A 19,783-nucleotide genomic window follows, 5' to 3' on the forward strand; every position below is an offset into this window, starting at 1 on the left:
CACTTAACCTTTCAAAAAGAGAATCAGGGGGTCAGGAGGGAGTTTAGCCTCCTTCCTTTTTTAGGAAAGAAGGTGTCATACCCCTTTCTAAAATTGCATATTTTCCCTCAATATTAGAGTAATTTAATTTACAATTAAAAAAGACAGATATTTTTTGCGTCTTATTTTTAAAAAAAATTTCTTAAATTTTAGTGTTTTTTTTTAAAAATAATAATAATAATTTCTTTGGTGAAAACTGCTTTCAAATAATCCCCAACCAATCCACCCGCAAAGGATATATACATCCTTATTCCTGCCCGAAGGCAAAATTCTTGGTTTCATATGTCACAGTGAAAAGAATAAAAACATATACCGTAAAACGAGAAATATATACATATACAACTCCAATACATACATATACATTTTTTTTCAACAAATATCTTAAGTTAAATGTTTTTATACTGTTGATTGTTTTGAATTAGTTCTATTATTTACAGTGATTTTTGGTATTTAAATGCAAAATAGTAGAATGTCTTGTTGTTACATAAAAACTACGTAAAATTCTCTAAATTTTATTATTTTTTACTTGAAATCTAACCCCATGCTTTTTTTTAAAATTTTAAACTAAGTTAATTGTGTTTTACAGCTAGAAACAGGTATAGTAAAGTTCAGAAAAAAAAATACAAAGTTTTGGTTTCCATGTTCCCAATAAATAAACAATTTCTTTCTTCTTTACATTCTATATTTATACATCATTTAATGTTTCGCATACATTATCAAATTTCTTTGCCAGCTTTTTAGGGAAAAAGGAGAAAGATTCGGAAATATCATTACGATAATGCAAGCAACAACTTTCGACATTGTGATTAAATCAAATATTAAAAATTAAAAAATCAATTATTTACCAATGAAAGAGTAGAGTCAAATGTTATCAACATTTAGTTGGTTTTTAAAGGAACCTTTTTTCTTTTTTTTAGAAAAAAAAATTAAAATGTGATTTAAAAGAGTAGGTAATATGAAATTGAGAAAAATAAGATCAATGCAACAATTTTTCTACAAACATTACTGTTTGCAATTGCAAGATATGTAACTGGTTAGCTTGGTGGGGAAAAAAAGAATCCAACGGTTAGATTGGATGGGAAATCTAAAGCTTACGGAAAAAAGTGCAAAATAAAATCTACTGTTAAATTATGACCAGATAATTTTGGAGAATTTTATTTTATAAAATTAAAAATACTAAAACATTTTGAATCATTTTTTTTTTGAAAGAAAAAAAAATCTCCAAACCATTGGAACAAACTTTAATGATAAATGACTTCGTCTTGCGAACTGGAAAGCAAAAAAGTAAATCCCCTGGTTTTATGAACAGGAGAAAATATCCTAATCCATTCTTTCCTTCCAAAACATTCTTTGCTTTCTCTGAACTCCATAGTCCTATAGTTTCCGAAGAGCTGAAATGTTTCTTCATTCATTTAGCAAATATGGAAGAGTTTTGATGCAATGAAAGTAGTGCTAAGTTGGCAATATTTTGAACATTTTGCCATAAATTTCTGTCTAAAAAAGTGTGTATAATGGACTGTAAAATAATAGTGAAATTAAGAAAATCAGTGAAAAAATTAGATTTTTTTTTCCTTCCCAAGTTTTTATCTAAATTTATTCGACTTTCCGAATTAAAAAAATAAAAAACCCTGATAATTATAGGTGGGTGGCTACCCTGATTTACAAGGCTCATTTTTAAATTAAAGAAAAAAAAATTCAGAAAAAAAAGTGAGATAAAGCAGTTTTTTTAAACATTCTAAATAATTGTATATTAACTAAAAAACAATAATAATATGCACCTTGCAATTTTCTGAATCACTATTGGTTATATTTAGTCACCCTGTATCGATTGTAAATTTTGCACTACGTAGGGTAACATAAATTATTTTTTTTAATCCAGTTCCCACTACTTTGCTGATTCCACAATTCTTTAATGAAGAGATAAATTCAAACCTTTGTAAGGAGCTCCTTCGTAAAGAAGACTTTTGTGCCTGGTAGTGAGGAGGCCAAGCAGCAGCATCTTGTGTGGTCAAAGGGTGTCTCTTGGGAGAGGTGGATGGAGGAGGTGAGGAAGATGAAATGCTATTGAGGGAAGGAATTTCACTATTGCAGCGCATCAGAGGATTAGGAACAATTTGAATAGGACTGGAACTACGGCGTGATGGTATTTTAGGTGAAGTGTGCATGGGACTGCTGCCTCTGGAACTTCTATGAGGAATGGGTGGGGTGTTCGGAGGCGTCCTCGGCGGTGTGGCGGCATTTCCGTTCACCCTACTTTCTCCGATAGCCTTCACCAGATCTTTTACAGAAACGCTCTGCAGTTCCGGTGGGATGTCGCAGGTGACAGATGTCCGACAGTATTCAGAATTGGATCGAATGCCAGACTCTTCGCTCAATAAACGCTGGAGGGCGGAAATATGGCTGCTGTTGTTACTGGAGGTCTTCATGGCATCCAATTCGCTTTTTTCGGGCTCCAAGACGTTCATAGAAATGGATGGAGTAGTGCCTAAAAAAACATTTAGTTCGATGTAATGAGTTTATTCGTTTCATGAAAGGATTAAAAATAGCAGAAAAGGTTATTTTTTTACTTGGCGATCCAAATCTAAAAGGACTAGCAGAATCACCAGAAGAAGCATCATCATGATCTGAAGTACCGCTACCAAAAGTAAAAATACCTAGAAACATAAAATCAATTTTAGGTATTATTGAACTCTATTTCCAGACACACTATATTTATAATATGTAACACGACAAACACTTAGAATAGCCAAATGCAAACTGCAACTCGCTATAACTGAGTAGAATATAATCAAATAAAATTCTTAAAAATATAATCCTTCGAATAACTCTTGAAAAATTTCCGTAAGATTATTATATTTTCAAAAAATAAAAAAATAACTGATTAATTTCAGAACAAAAATTTATCATATATATATTTTGTTGTTGTTGTAATAATTGCCATTTAAAGAATTAATTCACAATTAGCGTGGTTAGTGCAACAAAAATTTATAATTTTAATTATGAAACTTTGTAGTTCAATGTCACACAGGAATGTTTGACTTTTTTAAAACACAATTTTCATAATTTGTGAAAAGGTCTCTAAAGACCTAATTATTTTGTTAAAAATAAATAAATTACTTGCATAATTAATTGGAAAGTTTTAAAGGAATTACATATATTAATTAACATATAAATATATTGGTGTGCAGGCAATCAGGGATAAGAACGTGCAATTAAAAAAAAAGCTGAGAAAAAAAAATTGGAATAAGAAATACATGATTTTTATGCTACACACCCCTTTAAGAATCAACGATGCAGGAAACAAAAATAAATTTATTATGAAATTTTAACTCTATTGAAATAAATTTTATTTAAACTTACTGAACTTAAACATAGTGGGTTGTAATGCACTAAGTCAATTTTTATTAATTTTCTGAAATAAATGTTACATTTTACTCATTTTAAATTATTTATTATTATTTTTCTGACAATAGTTGCCACATAGTTCTTAACACTCAATGAGAAAATAGTGCACTGCGAATTTCAAACTGCACATTTAAGTAATCACTTTTTATTTTGACCCACTAAATTAGCAAAGATTCAAATCTATGTGGTTTGTCAATCACTATTACAGATTTCCACACAGCTCTTAAAATCTTCATACTTTAAAACGTCATATTATTCAAAACCTTGCTTAGTAATCATTTCTGAACTCAATTAGCAAGAATTCCATAGTAAATCCGTGTCATTTTGTCAATTGTTTTTATTTTGTAGTTATTAAAAGGGATTTTCACGTACATTATTTAATAAGTTCATCATTTTAATACATTATTTTGTTTTAATATATTATTTTATTTGTCTAACTCATGCATTTGAATAATCCTTTTTTAATGCACTCGATAATTGACAATTCTACCTATAAACCACATAGTTTTATAACAGCATTTTTGTTAGTTACTAAAACGGATTTTCATAGTTTTTAACATTTTGGATTTTTATGCAACATTGTTTTGTATGGGAAATTTCGAATCAGGTAATATGAGAAAACATTTTCTTTACAGGGTATCTGCTACATTTTAGATTCTCAAATTCATGACAAATTCCCAGAGTTTTTCATGACTTAACAAAGTTACTATTTTCTCAAAGAAAAAAAAATGTTCAAAATAACAATAAACAATAAATTTAAAAAAGCATTATAATAACATTTATTGAAATGATAAGTATAACCAAAACTGTTATACTCTTCATCTTTATTTTTAAATTTAAAAAACAGAGTAAAGAAAGAGTTGAAGCAATGAAATAGCTAAAAAAAATACAAAAGCAAATAATTCTTTTTTCTACAGAATTATATTCTAAAGATACTTCCACAATTCTTTAATGAAGAGATAAATTCAAACCTTTGTAAGGAGCTCCTTCGTAAAGAAGACTTTTGCGCCTGGTAGTGAGGAGGCCAAGCAGCAGCATCTTGTGTGGTCAAAGGGTGNCAAAATGGGGGGGGGGGGTTAAATTCCATCTTAAAAATTAGATTTTTCGGCGAGCTAAATTCACTACTTTCCTAATTTTTTTTTTAAAAAATAGTTTACATCATGACAAATTTTGTTCAATACCAAAACTCATTACTTTCCAGGTGCACAGATTGGTTGTCTACTCAAAAAATCCGATGATTGATAAATCAGAGAAATACATACCCATGGACTGTCCAAATGAGGGGAATGTCTGAGCAGAGAAATTGAATCCTTTTCCACCGGATGAAGAAAATATAGAATTCTGTTCAGATGGAAATTTAGTATAAGATTCCTTCATATCATCTCTCTGTAAGTAGACAGCATCCATAGGACTCTGTATGAGGGTCCATGCTTCACCATCCAGATTAAAGCAATACTCCTTCACACTATCTCTGTCCAATTTCACCCATACACCATCCGAGTTGGTCATCTTTTTGAAAACAATTTATAATTCAACAAAACACACATTATACATTTTAAGATTAATTTAAAGAAGTCATTCATGAAAAAAAAAATTACCAACGGTTTATTAAGTTACATAAATGTAAAAAGTTATGGCACAAAAGGGTCAAAATATTTACTTTGAAACCGTGAGAGATAACTATAGTTTGTGTAAAGTAAGAACTCCCTTTGCCATTCAGTTGGACCCGTGGACGGTGACTATGGTAATGAGGTATACCTACAGTTTCTGGTCAAATTATTAGATGATTCTATGTAAAATCTTAATTATCAGTATATACTATACAGTATTACCGTTTTTACGTGACTGAAACCAGTTTACACTTGTTTACGTCTGTGTATCAATAGGTTAAATTAGACGGTATATCATATAAATTTGTCGATAGGATAAATTAGACGGTATATAATATAATTTGTCGATAGGATAAATTAGACGATATATTATATTAATATAGAATACTTATTATATCAGGTATTATATTGTAATAATTAGACCAAATAATTAGACTCACAGTACTGTTTTAATAATGACATGATTTGCACGAGTTTATAGGCAATACTTTTATATTGAAACTTACACGTGATGGGTTTTCATTTGGGAGATTTTTTTATATACTTCCTATTAGTATTTATTTTTAACGTATTGCATTCCAATGTTAACCAACTGATACAGAAGCATAAACAAATTCATCCGAGTAAATACGATACAGCTGCACAGCATCACCTGATAATTATAATTTTACATAGTCTTATAGTGAGTCTAATAATATGGTTAGGGACTGCATTTCAAGAAGGGATGAGGGGTCATTGTTTAAGAAAGGTTTTGTCTCAGGTAGGCGAACGAAAGGGAATCTTTTTCTTTGGTCTATTGAGATAGCCCTAAAGTGATGAGAACGTACCCTCCCTGAAATGTGCTATTCTTCTTTCCATGACAGCAGAAGGCCTCCGACTTTGTGGCAAAGGGAGTTCTTACCATAGACAAACTATACATATTGCCTTTAGCCCTTTATGCCACGTTCCATTCTCTAGTTTTCACATTGAGTTTCACAAACAGATTTGGTGTTCTTCATTTCACTAGTTCGGAGAGTATGGAAAGTTAGATCGTTTGAATTGTATGGTCTGAAGGCTATTGTATTAATACTTACTACAGGGTGCGTAGTTAAATCTCTCAACAAAAAATAAGCACCTTTAAAGCAGGGTTTGTTGATTTAAATCAGCTTGATTTAAATCGCGATTTAATTCAAATGATTTTTTTTAAATCCTTGATTTAAATCAACTGAGTTTTTTAAAAATATATATTGATTTGAAAAGTTAAAAAAACAGTGCTTAAAATTATTGATACTTTTATTATATTTCTTTCTTAGCTTTAAAATTTATTTTAAATGAAGTGCTGCATTAATTAATTTTTGTCAACAAAATTACTTTCTTTCTTGGTGTGTGATGAATTCCAAGACAATTGAAATTACATTTTTAAAAATCTTTTGATGCTTGAAATTGAAAATACATATTAAAGTAAACATTCAATGCTGTCTTAATATAGACTTGCATAGCTGTAGAAAGTGCTTTCACACACAAAAAAAAANTTTTTTTTTAAAAAAAAAAAAAAAAAAAAAATAAAAAAAATACAAATAATGTTAATTAAAATTCTACCTTTTGATTGAAAGAGCATAGAATTAAAATCTACGTTAAATTTTATTGGTGGAAAATGTATATTTCTAAAGCTTGAGGTTATATTAAAAAGAAATTACCCTAAAATGCCAAAAAAAGAAATTTTTTTTTTTTAATGAATTCAGATATTTTTTCCCAATAAAGTGTTATTTTTCCCTTTCAAACTCCTTCAAAGTCTATTTGAAACAGTAGGGTTATTAACTGGTATTTTTTTCTCATAATATGTTTACAGTATCTTTGACATTATCAGATTTTCCATAAAGAAATTTTGTGAAAAAAAAATTCCAATGAGTAAATAGATTAAAAAAAAATTTTTTTTAGCTCAACTTATCTATTTTGATAAAATTAATATTTTACTATAAAAATATATAGATTAAATATTTATTTATTTTTTGATGAATGACTACAGTTATAAACACAATCTGTTACAGATATTTTGTGTCTTTAAAAATCAAGAGAAATAAAAAAGAAATCACGATTTTAAATTAAAATTACAGTTTGCTAAATGAAACTTTGTTTTATTAGTTAAAGTATTCATTAAATTCTCTATTTCATCTAGTCTTTAAATTTCAATCTTGTATTTGTTTCAAAATGGTTGCTATGCATTCAAAGCTATGTATTGTAATGAAAAATTGTTTTAGGTAATTAGAATTGTATCTTCCAATATATTGTTATAATATAGTTTAAATATTAATTTAATTTTGATTAAACATTTATAAAGTTTTTTTTAATTATAAATCAAAGTTCTTACAGTGTATTTCAATTAAAATAAAAAACCTGATTCAAATTTTAAAAAATCTGATTTAAATTTAAAAAAATCTGACTTTTTTTTTAAAAAAAATCAAAAAAAAAATCACAAATCCTGCTTTATAGTACTTTTTGAGCATTCAAAAATATTTTTAAGCAGTATATACATTAACAAAATGCAAAATAATTTTCGAAGACTTTACATGACCATGATAAAATGACTATTTTCTGACAAAGAAGTCTTTTCTTGATTATATTAGCCATCATAAAAAGGTCGAGAGATTTTTCGGTTTGATTTCCGAGGGTGGAAAACGAAGCCTGAAATCGAGAATATCTTGCAAAATGCAGCAGAGTTGCAGATGAGGCAGCAAGATTCTCACCAAGTCCAGTTCAGTAGAAACACATGGGGATTCCCAAGTATTTCATCAAATATATCACATGATTGGCCCTATCATCATGCATTACGGACCGACTGTGCATCGAAATGGATTGTTGTTAAATAAATTGTGAAAACATTGAAAAGAACAATGTGAAAGCCTTGATTTTGATGCAGAAAAAATCAACACAATAAAGAATAAAAATCTCATTTTCGGAAAGAGAAAATTAAGCCCTTTTTAAAAACACCCCATGAAAAAAAACATTTCAGGGCTTATAAAAAAACAAAATTAACCGTCTTTAAGCAATTTTTAAAAACGCTACACACCATGTTTGAAGAATTTTATAAATACTGAATTTGAAATGTGGCATAAACATAAACTTTATAAATAGTTTGGATTCAGCATGAATAATGAGAGCTAAAATAATATGTTAAAATTGAAAATTAGTTCACTTACAGTTTCTATACCACAAACAGTGTTACCCATGCTCAGCATGCCTACGGCCGAGGCTTTTAAACTAGGTCTGCTCCTGATGTTATGGCCTGATGCCCCGCACTTCACAACTTTATAAACACCAGGTCCTGAAAACGTAAATATAATTTCAAGTAAATAAACCAAACAACTGACAATCAATGAAGAGCATAAAAAGTAGCCTCAAATTATAAATGGAATTTCTTGTTTTATTTGATACTACAATTTCATATTTCATACACAATAAGTAAATAATAACAACAATAATAAAAAGTTTGGTGAATAGGTGAAATACAATTTTTTTTTATAACTCACAGTAAAAAAATAATAACAGTAATTTTGATGTAATTTCATATCTACAAAAACATTGCCAATTATTAATTTTAAAACTGAAACATGAACATAACAATATTATCCATTCATAGTTCACAACATGAATAGGAAAAAATCCAGTCGATTTTATTAAATAATATAATGTTGTGCTGATAACTGTTGCACAATGTACTAAATATTTTATGCATAGGGATTTTTATAGTCATCAAAAAAGAAAAACTGCAATATTTATTTTTCAGTTACGATGGATATAAAATGAACTTGAAATGTTATGTATTATGTTTACTGATCATTTTCAATAGTAATAAGCATTTAATTTATCAAATATAGTTAAAATATTTTTTTAAACAAATTAAAAAGTAATAGGCATCTCAATAAAAATAAACTGAACATTTTAAGACAAAAACAGTTTTAAACTGATTTTTATAAATGAGGCTAGCTTTATTATACATAATATTTATTTTAATATCCAAGCAATTAATAATCTGTGCAAAATTTTTATTTCACTAGGGATTTTTTAAGAACCTTAATCAGTGTTAGGGAATTTTCTAAAATGAACAAGAACCAGGAGAATTTATATTAAACCAGCAGATCAGGAAAAACTGAAAAAAAAAAATCCAGCACAGTTAGCAGCTAGGTCTATTCATTGTTTCAATGCCTAATATATACATTTGTATAGATATTTATATATGCAGAACTGCATAGATAAATATCTACATATTTATTTATCTATACAGTTCAAGAATATAGCTATACAATAATCAGGAAAATAATTTTGAAGAAATAGTCAGGCAGGGCAACATTAAAGCTTTATAACCTAATTCCTGCTTCTTAATTAGTAAAAAAAAATGAAGTATATATACTCGACCTTGTAATGAATTAAATTTGTTTCTATGATTATCTTCTAAAGACTTCTTTTTCAAACTTTTCTCTTTGAAAAAATCAGTTAATGCAGTTTTTGGTTCCTAAAAAAAATATAGCAAAAAATGATCATTATTCTAAGCGAGGAAACATTTTTCAACATTTTGTTTATCAAACAATGGCACAATATAAGTGTTTTTTTTTTTTAATAAAGATCGACAATAAAGTAAAAAATAAATAAATAAAATAAGCAGAAAAAAGTAAAGAGTGAATTCAGAAACAATGAGGGTTATATTTTGGACCATTGACAAATATTTTACGATGGCCAGAGTCAAATTTAAGTGGACTCCCACCATCGAACTACTGTTAATTTTAAACACTGCAGTTGTTAACTAAAACAAATTCCTTTTTAAAAAAGAATGGTCAGTACTTACTAAAAAAAGGAAGAAAAAAAAAACGATTTAAGCTCTATTGCAGTGCAAAGATTTTAGAACAATGGCAGAGAAGAAAAATAACATACCTCTAAGGGTACCAATAAAGTTTTTCCAAGATGTTTGTTATACTGCAAACACCAGGCTTCGGTGAAACCGTTCTGGCAATACTTCCTGACAGTCTCTGGGCTGAGGCGGACCCATACACCATCTTCATTTTGAAGCTGAAATGAAAAGAAGACATTATCTATAATATTTTTAAAAATACAGTAAAACCTCGCTACAACAATATTTTGGGGACCAAATCAATATAGTGTTGTAGAGGGATATATTGTTATATCGAGGACCTACATACTTTGGGAGGACAATAAGATTTTTTTAAAAACTTTAATGTTACATAAGTATTAACTATAAATGTATTTATATGTTATGTAAAAAATTAATTTGCAGAGTGTTAATTATGAAAACTAATTAAAATAAATTCAGAAAATAAGATCGTAAAAATAACTGAAAACCATTTTTATTGAAAATAATCTGATATTTTGGTTTGTTTATTCATTTAGTTTTTGTTTTGTCAAGTCAACCAACATAGTATGCATTAAGTCCAAAGCACGAAAATGAATTTCGTTTGTGAAGGGTGCTCCACCCAACCTCTGCAGAAAAAAAAAGTCTCCCTTTTGTGATGCTTGTGGTCATTTGTGAGTCACAATCACCTTTTAACATGAAGGCAATAAAATCAAATAGGAATGTTACATCTGTGACTTATTAAGAGATAAGGGAGGTAATTCTAAGAATGGAAGCTCTTGGGGTGGTCAGCAGTGAGTCTTCTCTTGTCATAAAAGAGGCAAAAGATGATAAAATAAGATTTCTTACATTATTTGAAAACCAACAATAAATGGAGAAAATAAGGTTGAAATAAAAAACTGCTTTACAGGGGTTTATTGCTGTAGAGAATGTCATAATATTGAGAGAAGCATGACATTAATTCATATGCAAGTTCGTCGGGACCACGAAACATTATCATAATAAAGGGAGTTGTTTTTATTGGATATCATAGTAGGGAGAGTTCATCGTATAAAATTTTTTTGCCAATAAATTCTAAAACTCCTTGCTATCAGGCTAACTGTGTCTTGTATTTGGAACAAGGTTGAAACCTGTAAGGCTACGGAGTCGCACATTGATAGCCATAAACTCAAATTAGAATCAGCTGCCAATATCAGTTATAAAATAAAGTACAAAATAAATACTGAGAGTAGAGCTTCTCATTGATGTAACACAGTTTCCCAATGCTGGCTGGTCGATACGAATTTTGCACTTGGATCCTACCGATCGAAGTGCTGAAATAAAGTATCATCAGTCACAGATAGATTACGGGTTAGAATGCCTTTGCAATTGGGCTAACCCCAGATTTGATTAAGAGGGATGAGATTGGTCACTAAGCAAAAGAAAGGAAAAAAAAAAAAAGGAAAAAATATGTTGATGGTATGATGCAAAAAAATTCAACAAAAACGGGTCAATTTTAAAGATACCATGATATTTCCCAACCCGGGTGGGTTTTTCTGAATTTTTCATGTTTTATTCGGTTCTTTTTTTTTTTCAAAAGAGAGGGCAGGGATAAGTATCTCATGTTAATGATAGAGATATGACAGATTTTAGCAACTTTAAGATTGCCTTAAGCAAATGTCCAACTAATTCTGCATCACTGGAACGAGTGCTTTCTACTTGTGGACTGGTTTGGTCAAAATTGAGAAATAGACTGAGTGTACAAAAGGTGTTAAAATACATAAACATTTAAGATTGAAGATTTATAACACTAATCGATTTATAATGTATTTCCTCTGTCTGTGTTTATTTTGAATTAAAATCCTTATGAAATAACTTTTATTGTAGTATGATTTATAGTCAAATTATTGTTTTTTATGTGAGACCTATACATTTTTCTTCATGAATTCTACAAATAATTTTTCTTTTCAGACAGTTGTTAGTGTTTTCATCATAGGTTCATTTTTTTAGGCTAGACTATATACATATTTCAATAGCATAGCTCTTTAATATAACAAAGGATAAAAAAAGAAATCAATTTCAGTAAAACCCACTTTAGGGTGGGTTTTACTGGGTAGGTGCACTTTTTGCAACCCTGATTCTAGTATTTATTAAATTTCTTTGAACCATATAATGTACAAAAAAAAAGTGGTTTAATAGGTGTCTAAAACTTGTAGTTCTTCTGAAAATTCCCAGACATTTTTTAAAAAAAATATTGTTTTCTCTGACGACAACTCCCGGTTTTTCCAATGCATACCAATCCCGAATGTAGCAACAACTAAAATGAGTTTGGCACTGGTAGTAGATCAACAGGATTTCAATAAAACACTGTTGAACTTATTGTGAAACAATCCATGACAGATATTCTACAGGTGCAAGAAAATTTTATGCACTGACCTCATCCATGAAACTAATGACATCATTGACACGAACTGTTCCAATCTGTTCACTCTGCAGAGATGGATGGCTGCGAACTCTAAGACCAGCACTGAATTTTGCAGCAAACTTCCGTATCTGAAATAATAATAATAAATCTTAATTATCCTCAATGCATAACAAAACGATAGGAAAAAAAGAGAAATATATACCCTATTTGGCTGTTGTGGTGTTTTAGGTGTGATTTGTTTCATAGGTATGAGCAATCCTTGAGGAGGCTCTTTCACTTCAACATACTTCTGCTGAGAAGTGGCTGAAAACAAACATCAATACAATAGCTTTAGTGAAACATTCCCTCACGATTCATTACAAATTTGAATTAATCAAAATCTGTAAAAATATTTTTTGTTTTGTTTGGTATCAAGATATAATGCAAGGTTGTCATTCAAATCTGTAATCAATTACAGTTATAATCGATTACTGTAATCGACACCCAATTCTGGTAAACACCAGTGGTTAACTTCTTTATCTCTGAGAGGAGGAAATCTGCATTCTAACTCTAAGTTTGGGTCCTCTTTGTTAACATTATTAATGGACGTTGTATATGATTATTTGAGGTAACCTCTTTCCTGGTCTAATAGTCTTATAATTCTTTAGGGCATTGTTTGATGAGATTTCCTTTTTTGAGAGTCTTAAGGTCCTCTGTATTGTTGGTTTCAATTCAACCTTTGCTCACTTCTTTTGATGCCTTCAGCTTGTCAGGATTGATACCAGTGACGAGGTCATGTTTAATTTTGTTTGCATCATCTGTCTCCTGTATAGGGTAAAAAATTGCTATGTGCTCTTTCCTTCTCTTTCTAGGTGAGCTTTTTTCTCTGGTCCTGATCACATCACAAGATGTGATAATTTTGTGGAATAAATGTTTGGTTCGATACCTTTTCTTAAATCTGCCATTATCTTTTTTGTAATAAGTTATATAAATAATTTTCATAATATTCATTAGGGTTATATTTTTGCTTTAATAATTATTTGTCTAAAGAATTTTTGAAAGCCAAAAGATTTATTTTTAATTAAGGAGCCTAATTTTCAACTCTTCCCATCCACTTCTCAGTCCTGTCTGTTTATAATACAGTACAGAATCTCTTACCCGGAAATCAGAATACCAGAATGAAATCCAATACATTTTCCTGCAATTTTTTAAAAAAAAATTTCTGTTTTCCTCAAAAGATTTCAGAATTCTTCTTCCTTTTTCAACAGATGTTTACCATGATTTTAGAAGTAATTATCAGTTCCCTACACTGTCAAAAGAAGTAAGAGTTTTTGAAAATTATTCTAAATATATATATATTTTTTAGTTGAGTTTGATAAAAAAAAAAAAGACTTTTTGTAGCGATTCAGAAAACAGGAAAAATCAGTTATACGGAATAGCGATGGTCCAGATCGTTCCGGATAATCGGTTCTCTACTGTACTGAAGCTTTATCAAAAATCAGAGTCTTACCAATATCAAATCCATCTATGACTACCCTCAGTAGATACCATCCAGTAGACCCAGGAGTCCAATTAGCGGTATAAGTACCATCATTATTGGTACGTACCAACATATTTTCAATGAGGCGCTTTTTAGCAGGAGAAACATACCGCAGTTCCTCAAAAGAATAATTTTCATATTCCTAAAATATTGAACACTTTAATACATCTGAAAATAAAATGCTTTTGTAAATATTGATTACTCAATGGAAAGCTTACTTTCATTACTGTAATGGCATAGTAAAACATTTTGTCTTTCACTGATATTTCATAAGGAACTTCTAGATTGGGAGGAGAGTGACCACCAAAGGTTAGCAGCCCAGTTTCAGGTTTGCTTATTCTGGCTAATTTACGACTCTGGTTGTTCGTTTCAGTTTCTTTGTCGTACATATTCATAGGAACTGCAAGTACTTCAACCTGCAACAAATATTTAGAATGGCAGCTCAGATAAAAATACGAAATAGAGTATAGTTTTTTCTGTTAATAGTTTATCAATAAAAAAGTATATTGTGCTAAGTTTTACAAGAAAATTAATATTCAACAATAATAAATAAACAAACTTTGGTTTCATATTAATTGTCATAAAATATATATATTTCATCACTAATCTTTCAATTCAATAATTCTGCCACTGGTTGGCGCTGTTTAATTACAGGGATGAGATTGGCCAAAAGACAGTAAAAGCTGAATTTCCACGATAGTAAATTTTACGCAAGCACAACCCTTTAATAATAAATTCCAGACAGTTTAAGGTAATAAATAATGTGTTGACATACAATTATGTATTAATCTATTATTATATAAATGATTACATTGATAATTAACATTTAGTGAAAATAAAAACTACCAATTGAAAAAATAAAGCCTGAAATTATATTTTCCCTCAGTTCACATAAGCAGACGTGCCAACTCTCCCGCATTTTGCGGGAGTCTCCCGAATTTTGAGTTATTCTCCCGCCCTCCGGAATTGATTTGAAAAACTCCCGAATTTTACTGCGATCGACGGCCAAACTCAAAATTACCTAATTTTTCCGCGAGTGCGAAGGTAAGTTTTTCTTTCAGCTTGAATTCCATCCCCTCTTATCAAACTACCATCTGCCTGAAGCGTAGCTGAACATGCTTTATTTTCCCCCCTCTTCAACGTTACCTCTAAAAACACTCCTATTTCACCCGCCCCCTTACACTGGGGGCGGGTGAAATCTTCCTCTTCTTTCGTGTGGAGTTGAATGCAATGACGTCACATGTCGTTATCGAGTGACGTCCGTTCAGGAGTGGGGAAACTCGTACTCTCGATAGTTGGNATAATCGTCGTTAGAAAAACAGTCACCTTTATAGTAACTAATTAAAAAAAATTTACTTCTTACAAGAATCGCGATAGTAGATCTTAAAATTGCGAGAATATGAATAACAATTATGGATTTTGAAATCACATGAATATGAAACTAGATATACGATTTTGAAAATGAGAAAAGATAAACTGGGATATAGAATTTTTAAAACGCGTAAATACAAATCACGATTCATAATTTTTAGATCGTGTAAATACGAATCATGATGCGTAATTTTTAGATTGCATAAATAAGAATCATGAATTCTTAGAATGCGTGAATGTGAATCCCAATGCCTTATTTTAAAATAACGTATAAATACGAAAATCAATGTTTGATATTATAAAGCGAATGAACAAATCAAGACATTGAATTTTTAACTTGCGTGAATATGAATCGCTACATAGGTTTTTAAAAAGGCGTAAATACGAATCACAATATTGGATATTTAAATCTCGTAAATAAGAATCGCAACGTACAATACTCAAATCGCGTGAATAAGAATCGCAACACGCAAATATGAAAAGCTATGTTTGATATTAAAATGGTGTGAATAAGAATCGAGATATTAGCAGATTCCAGGAGTGGGACCTCTAAAAGGCTTGTCAGAAGCAGTGTCGTTTGAACTACAAAAATGGGATCTATCTGGAGAGTGGGTAAAAAATTCGGAAAATTTTATCTGCTGTGAGTAAAAGGGGAGAAAATAGCTAAAATAAGGAAAAATGAGAAAGGATTGGTAGCTATGTAGTTTGAATTTTCTCTTTCTCTTTGAAAATTGGTGAATATTCTGAAAAAGCGGAATACTTATAAAAAAAAAGTGAAAATGTTAGAAAAATCTGAATTTTTGATTAAAAAAAAAAGAAGCTGAAATTCAAGAGATAAAAGTGAAAAAAGCGGAAAAATCTCATCCCTGTTAATTATGAAATGCATAGCTTTTTCAGTTTCACTTCACTACACATCGATCCTTCTTGTTAAGAGCTCGCTTACTTGCAAGTTAAGTTCATTCAAAAATAAATTATTATCTTAAAAGGCAATCTGACCTTTTTACAGGATGCCTTAGTTATCTCGAGTAAGTCGAACCAGGTATGACAACACTGTTAAAGTAAACACAAGTGAAGACAAACCAAAGGTAAGCAATATTTTCTCTGCTACCTTTTATTCATTGAGTGCGTGATCACCAACATTATTTTGAGAATGAGTAAATTAAGAAGTATTTTTGACCTTTATTTATTAGGAAATAACACGTGATTGTATATTCAAATAATATGAGTTAATTCAAGAGTAAAGCACTTGTGTCATTATTCGGGCTTCATTCGTTAAGTTTCTTCTTCTTAATGCTTTGTTCAGCATTCCTACCTCAGAAACTAACAAATAACTTATATTGCATTGTCCTCATCTACAACACAAATAGGGCTGATGACACTAGATCAAAGCCTTTAGTACTGAATTTTGATAAAACTGTTTTAATCAAATTCTATGCAAATGAATAGATGAATTCTCCAGATAATTGTAACATATATGTACCTTTAGAGACAGAGCCTGTACAATTTTACAATATTGGTCCTTAGTTGTGACAGTAATAGTGGCTGGCCAACCACACTTTAACTCATCTTGACTACATAAAAGCTCACATTGCTTCGGATCCACATAAGATTCTGGCTGCAACCACCTAAAAATGGGACATTTTATGTTTATTTTTATTAATGGATTGCATCACATTACGTTCTAAAAAAGGCTAATAAAAAGGAAGGTTTTTTAGGATTCAACTCATAACAGATCAGATTTTAAAATTTTTATTATTTTCATCAATAATATAATCATGCACGTTATCAACAATCACTTGAGTTCAAGAAACATAATACAAAAACCTTGGATAAGTACTGTTTAATATATTTTCATTAAGCAAAAGAAAATAATTCCAGGCGATCAATAAAGTTTTATATTTATTTACATTTCAATATAGAGCCCTTTTATACTGTATTTTATAAATTATACTGTGCTGTTTTATAAAATTCATTGAAATAAATTTCTTTAAACCAATACCATAAGTCAAATGTTTAATTATGTTGTTTGTATCGAATGAGCACTATTAGTTTAGAAGATATTCAGTATTCGTAAAGGCAAAATTGTCAAATCTCTTGTTGCATATCCTATAGAAAGAAACTAGATAAAAATTCTTTAAATTTTATTCCTTTTTTTCTGATTAGAAATTAGAATATTTAAAGAATTCCAATCATCAAATTTTTACATTAAATATTTAGTACATCATAACCAATCAAAAAACAATTTGTTTTATAAAAACAGATTATTATAAGTTCAAATTAAATGGATTAAATTCTTGCTGTCAGATATAAATTGCATGAAAGCAAAAAATGATTACTCATTTACAAATTGTCTAAACTCTCTGAATTTGTTTGTAATTTAGATGTAAGCTTGACTGAATTTTGAAGCTGACATTTGAATAAAAAATTGTATGCAGTTCTGAACATGTGAAATTTGAAATTTTTTACTTCAGAGTCAGACACAAATGCATACCCTCCAACTGCTACGGAATTTCCGTAGTTTCAGAAATCTTCTTTTCAGACGGTAGCAAAATTACTGTCTTAATATTTTAAAAAAATTAATTTAAGCGTAACTTGTCCACTATTACTTATATAAGTGCATGCCATATGGCTAGATTCTTAAGTTCTGATAAAAGTTTTATGAGAAATCCATTTGCTTTAAAAATTTCTACTTTGGTTCGCTACCACTAGAAAGAATTATTTTCAAAATCCTCATAAGTTGGAGGGTATGTAAATGCAGATTGGTAATCAGATTGGATATAAATTGAAGCCATATTCTAACTTTTTATCCAAATTTCCCTAACTTTTCCAGGTTTTTTTTCCAGTATAAAAAATTTCCCTGATAATTCCAAGCTGTTAAGGTTTTCCAGTTTGGTGGCCAACCTGCCACTCTAACCTGAAAATGTCTTTCAAATAAAGTGTGACGTACACAATGAGCTGATAAATGACAATTGAAATGGTCACAAATGATATTACTTTTTAGTCCCCCCAATAATAACAGAAAAGCTTAATAGTTATAAATCAAAAGGAATAAAATATGCATTTTTCTATACACAAAAAAGTAAAATACAGATAATTCAGTGTATCACATAATTAACATTGAATATTATCAACAAATATTATTGTCTATCCAAGAAAAACATTTCAATTATCTTCGACTTGAAAACTCATTAAATTTGACTCCTAATTGATAGATTACAAAAGCAAAAAAAAAAAAACAAAAAAACATGGAATTGTGGTATTGGTATCACATATGAATATTTGTTTATGACATTAAAATATTTCATTAAATTTTATTTTGGCAAATTAATATACATATGTTAAATATTTGGCAAACAATATCATTACGTTAATTTAATTACTACCGATTTAATATAATTTAGATTGTGTAAAACAAGTTATTTAGTTTTATATATATTACTGCCGCAATATTGGGTTTAAATACTTTAAAGAATTGATTATTATTTAAATAATTGTGTATTAGAATATTAATTTTATTTTGAATGGTTACTATTTATTTGGAATAATTCTTAGTTTAATTTTTCTTAAGGAATTGTAACAATATTCCTATTTTATTTCACAATTTTTTCCCTGGCATTTCTTTATTTGTTAATGGTTTCCCTTGATGTTGCTTTTGTACTGTAACTATCTGAAACCAAGTATTTTTTTCCTTGTGGGAATAACTGTGTGATCTTTTGTGTATGAGAATCATCTCATCACCTGTTTAAGAATACTGTAATTTAGCTGTCCACAGCTCCCCCAAAAATGTTAACACCTGCAGTCCGTCTCTGACCTTCAGGTAACTTTAATCCTTTGTCAGTGAAAACCGAAGTTTCTGGAACATTCTTTGTATTGCATCACCCCTTTAGCAGACCCACTTTTGGCATTCCTTTTGACCCCTTATCTTACCAAATTTGGCTTATTTTTTAAGTTAATGCTTAAACTCTTACTAGGTGCATATTTATTTCCGAGCCAACCATTTTCGCAAAAGCTTTTAACATAAAAAGCGAGGATATGTGATGTCATCATAAATTGATCGAAATCATTTAATTTTTCTTTGTCACACTTTCCCCCCCCCCTGGGATTACAGTAGTGGCAACTTTCATGTGACAATTATCTTATTGTTTATGTATTGATTTTTGTGATGAAGCTCAACAAAATAAATGTTTCAGTTAATGTAAAATGTTCTCCAGTTTTATTTTGTTTAATTTGACAGTAACAGGTGAGTAATGATTTATTTTTAACTTCAGTGTTTATGCTTTTCAATCTTATGTGTTTTGTTGGACCTTCTGGAACACGCTTTGTTTCACCACTACAATTTTAAATTTAACTTTTCTAAATTTTGATGTTTTATGTTTCATCCTTTTGGCCATCTGATCCGTAAACTTTTTTTTAAATAAATTTTTAATATCCTCACCATAAGAATCAAAAGCAAAAGTAAAAGAAATTTTTTGAGTCAACTTTCTTTTTGGAGGAGAATAAGTTGGAAGTACAGCACTGATCATTAAATCATCTACTCTTTAGACAATAGTTTAAATTAAAATTGCCAAAATTACTAGATAAAATGTTATTTTTCT

At 29.7% G+C, this 19,783-nt stretch overlaps 1 protein-coding gene across 2 annotated transcripts in view; it reads right to left on the reverse strand.

Annotated features, from left to right (window-relative positions):
• The window catches only part of LOC107440653 (E3 ubiquitin-protein ligase MYCBP2), a 162,622-nt gene that overhangs the window by 28,881 nt on the left and 113,958 nt on the right, over positions 1-19,783 (reverse strand). For both annotated transcript variants that reach the window (XM_043049991.2, XM_071178081.1), the window contains exons 46-56: positions 16,669-16,813; positions 14,036-14,233; positions 13,788-13,959; positions 12,501-12,601; positions 12,310-12,426; positions 9,960-10,094; positions 9,447-9,543; positions 8,231-8,355; positions 4,707-4,953; positions 2,607-2,693; positions 1,972-2,524 (exon numbers count right to left, since the gene is read on the reverse strand). In XM_043049991.2, coding sequence (XP_042905925.1) covers positions 1,972-2,524; positions 2,607-2,693; positions 4,707-4,953; positions 8,231-8,355; positions 9,447-9,543; positions 9,960-10,094; positions 12,310-12,426; positions 12,501-12,601; positions 13,788-13,959; positions 14,036-14,233; positions 16,669-16,813 — 1,977 coding nt within the window. The remainder of the gene's footprint in view (positions 1-1,971; positions 2,525-2,606; positions 2,694-4,706; positions 4,954-8,230; positions 8,356-9,446; positions 9,544-9,959; positions 10,095-12,309; positions 12,427-12,500; positions 12,602-13,787; positions 13,960-14,035; positions 14,234-16,668; positions 16,814-19,783) is intronic.

Source organism: Parasteatoda tepidariorum, chromosome 2 (genome assembly GCF_043381705.1).
Source record: "Parasteatoda tepidariorum isolate YZ-2023 chromosome 2, CAS_Ptep_4.0, whole genome shotgun sequence".
NCBI classification, from domain to species: domain Eukaryota; kingdom Metazoa; phylum Arthropoda; class Arachnida; order Araneae; family Theridiidae; genus Parasteatoda; species Parasteatoda tepidariorum.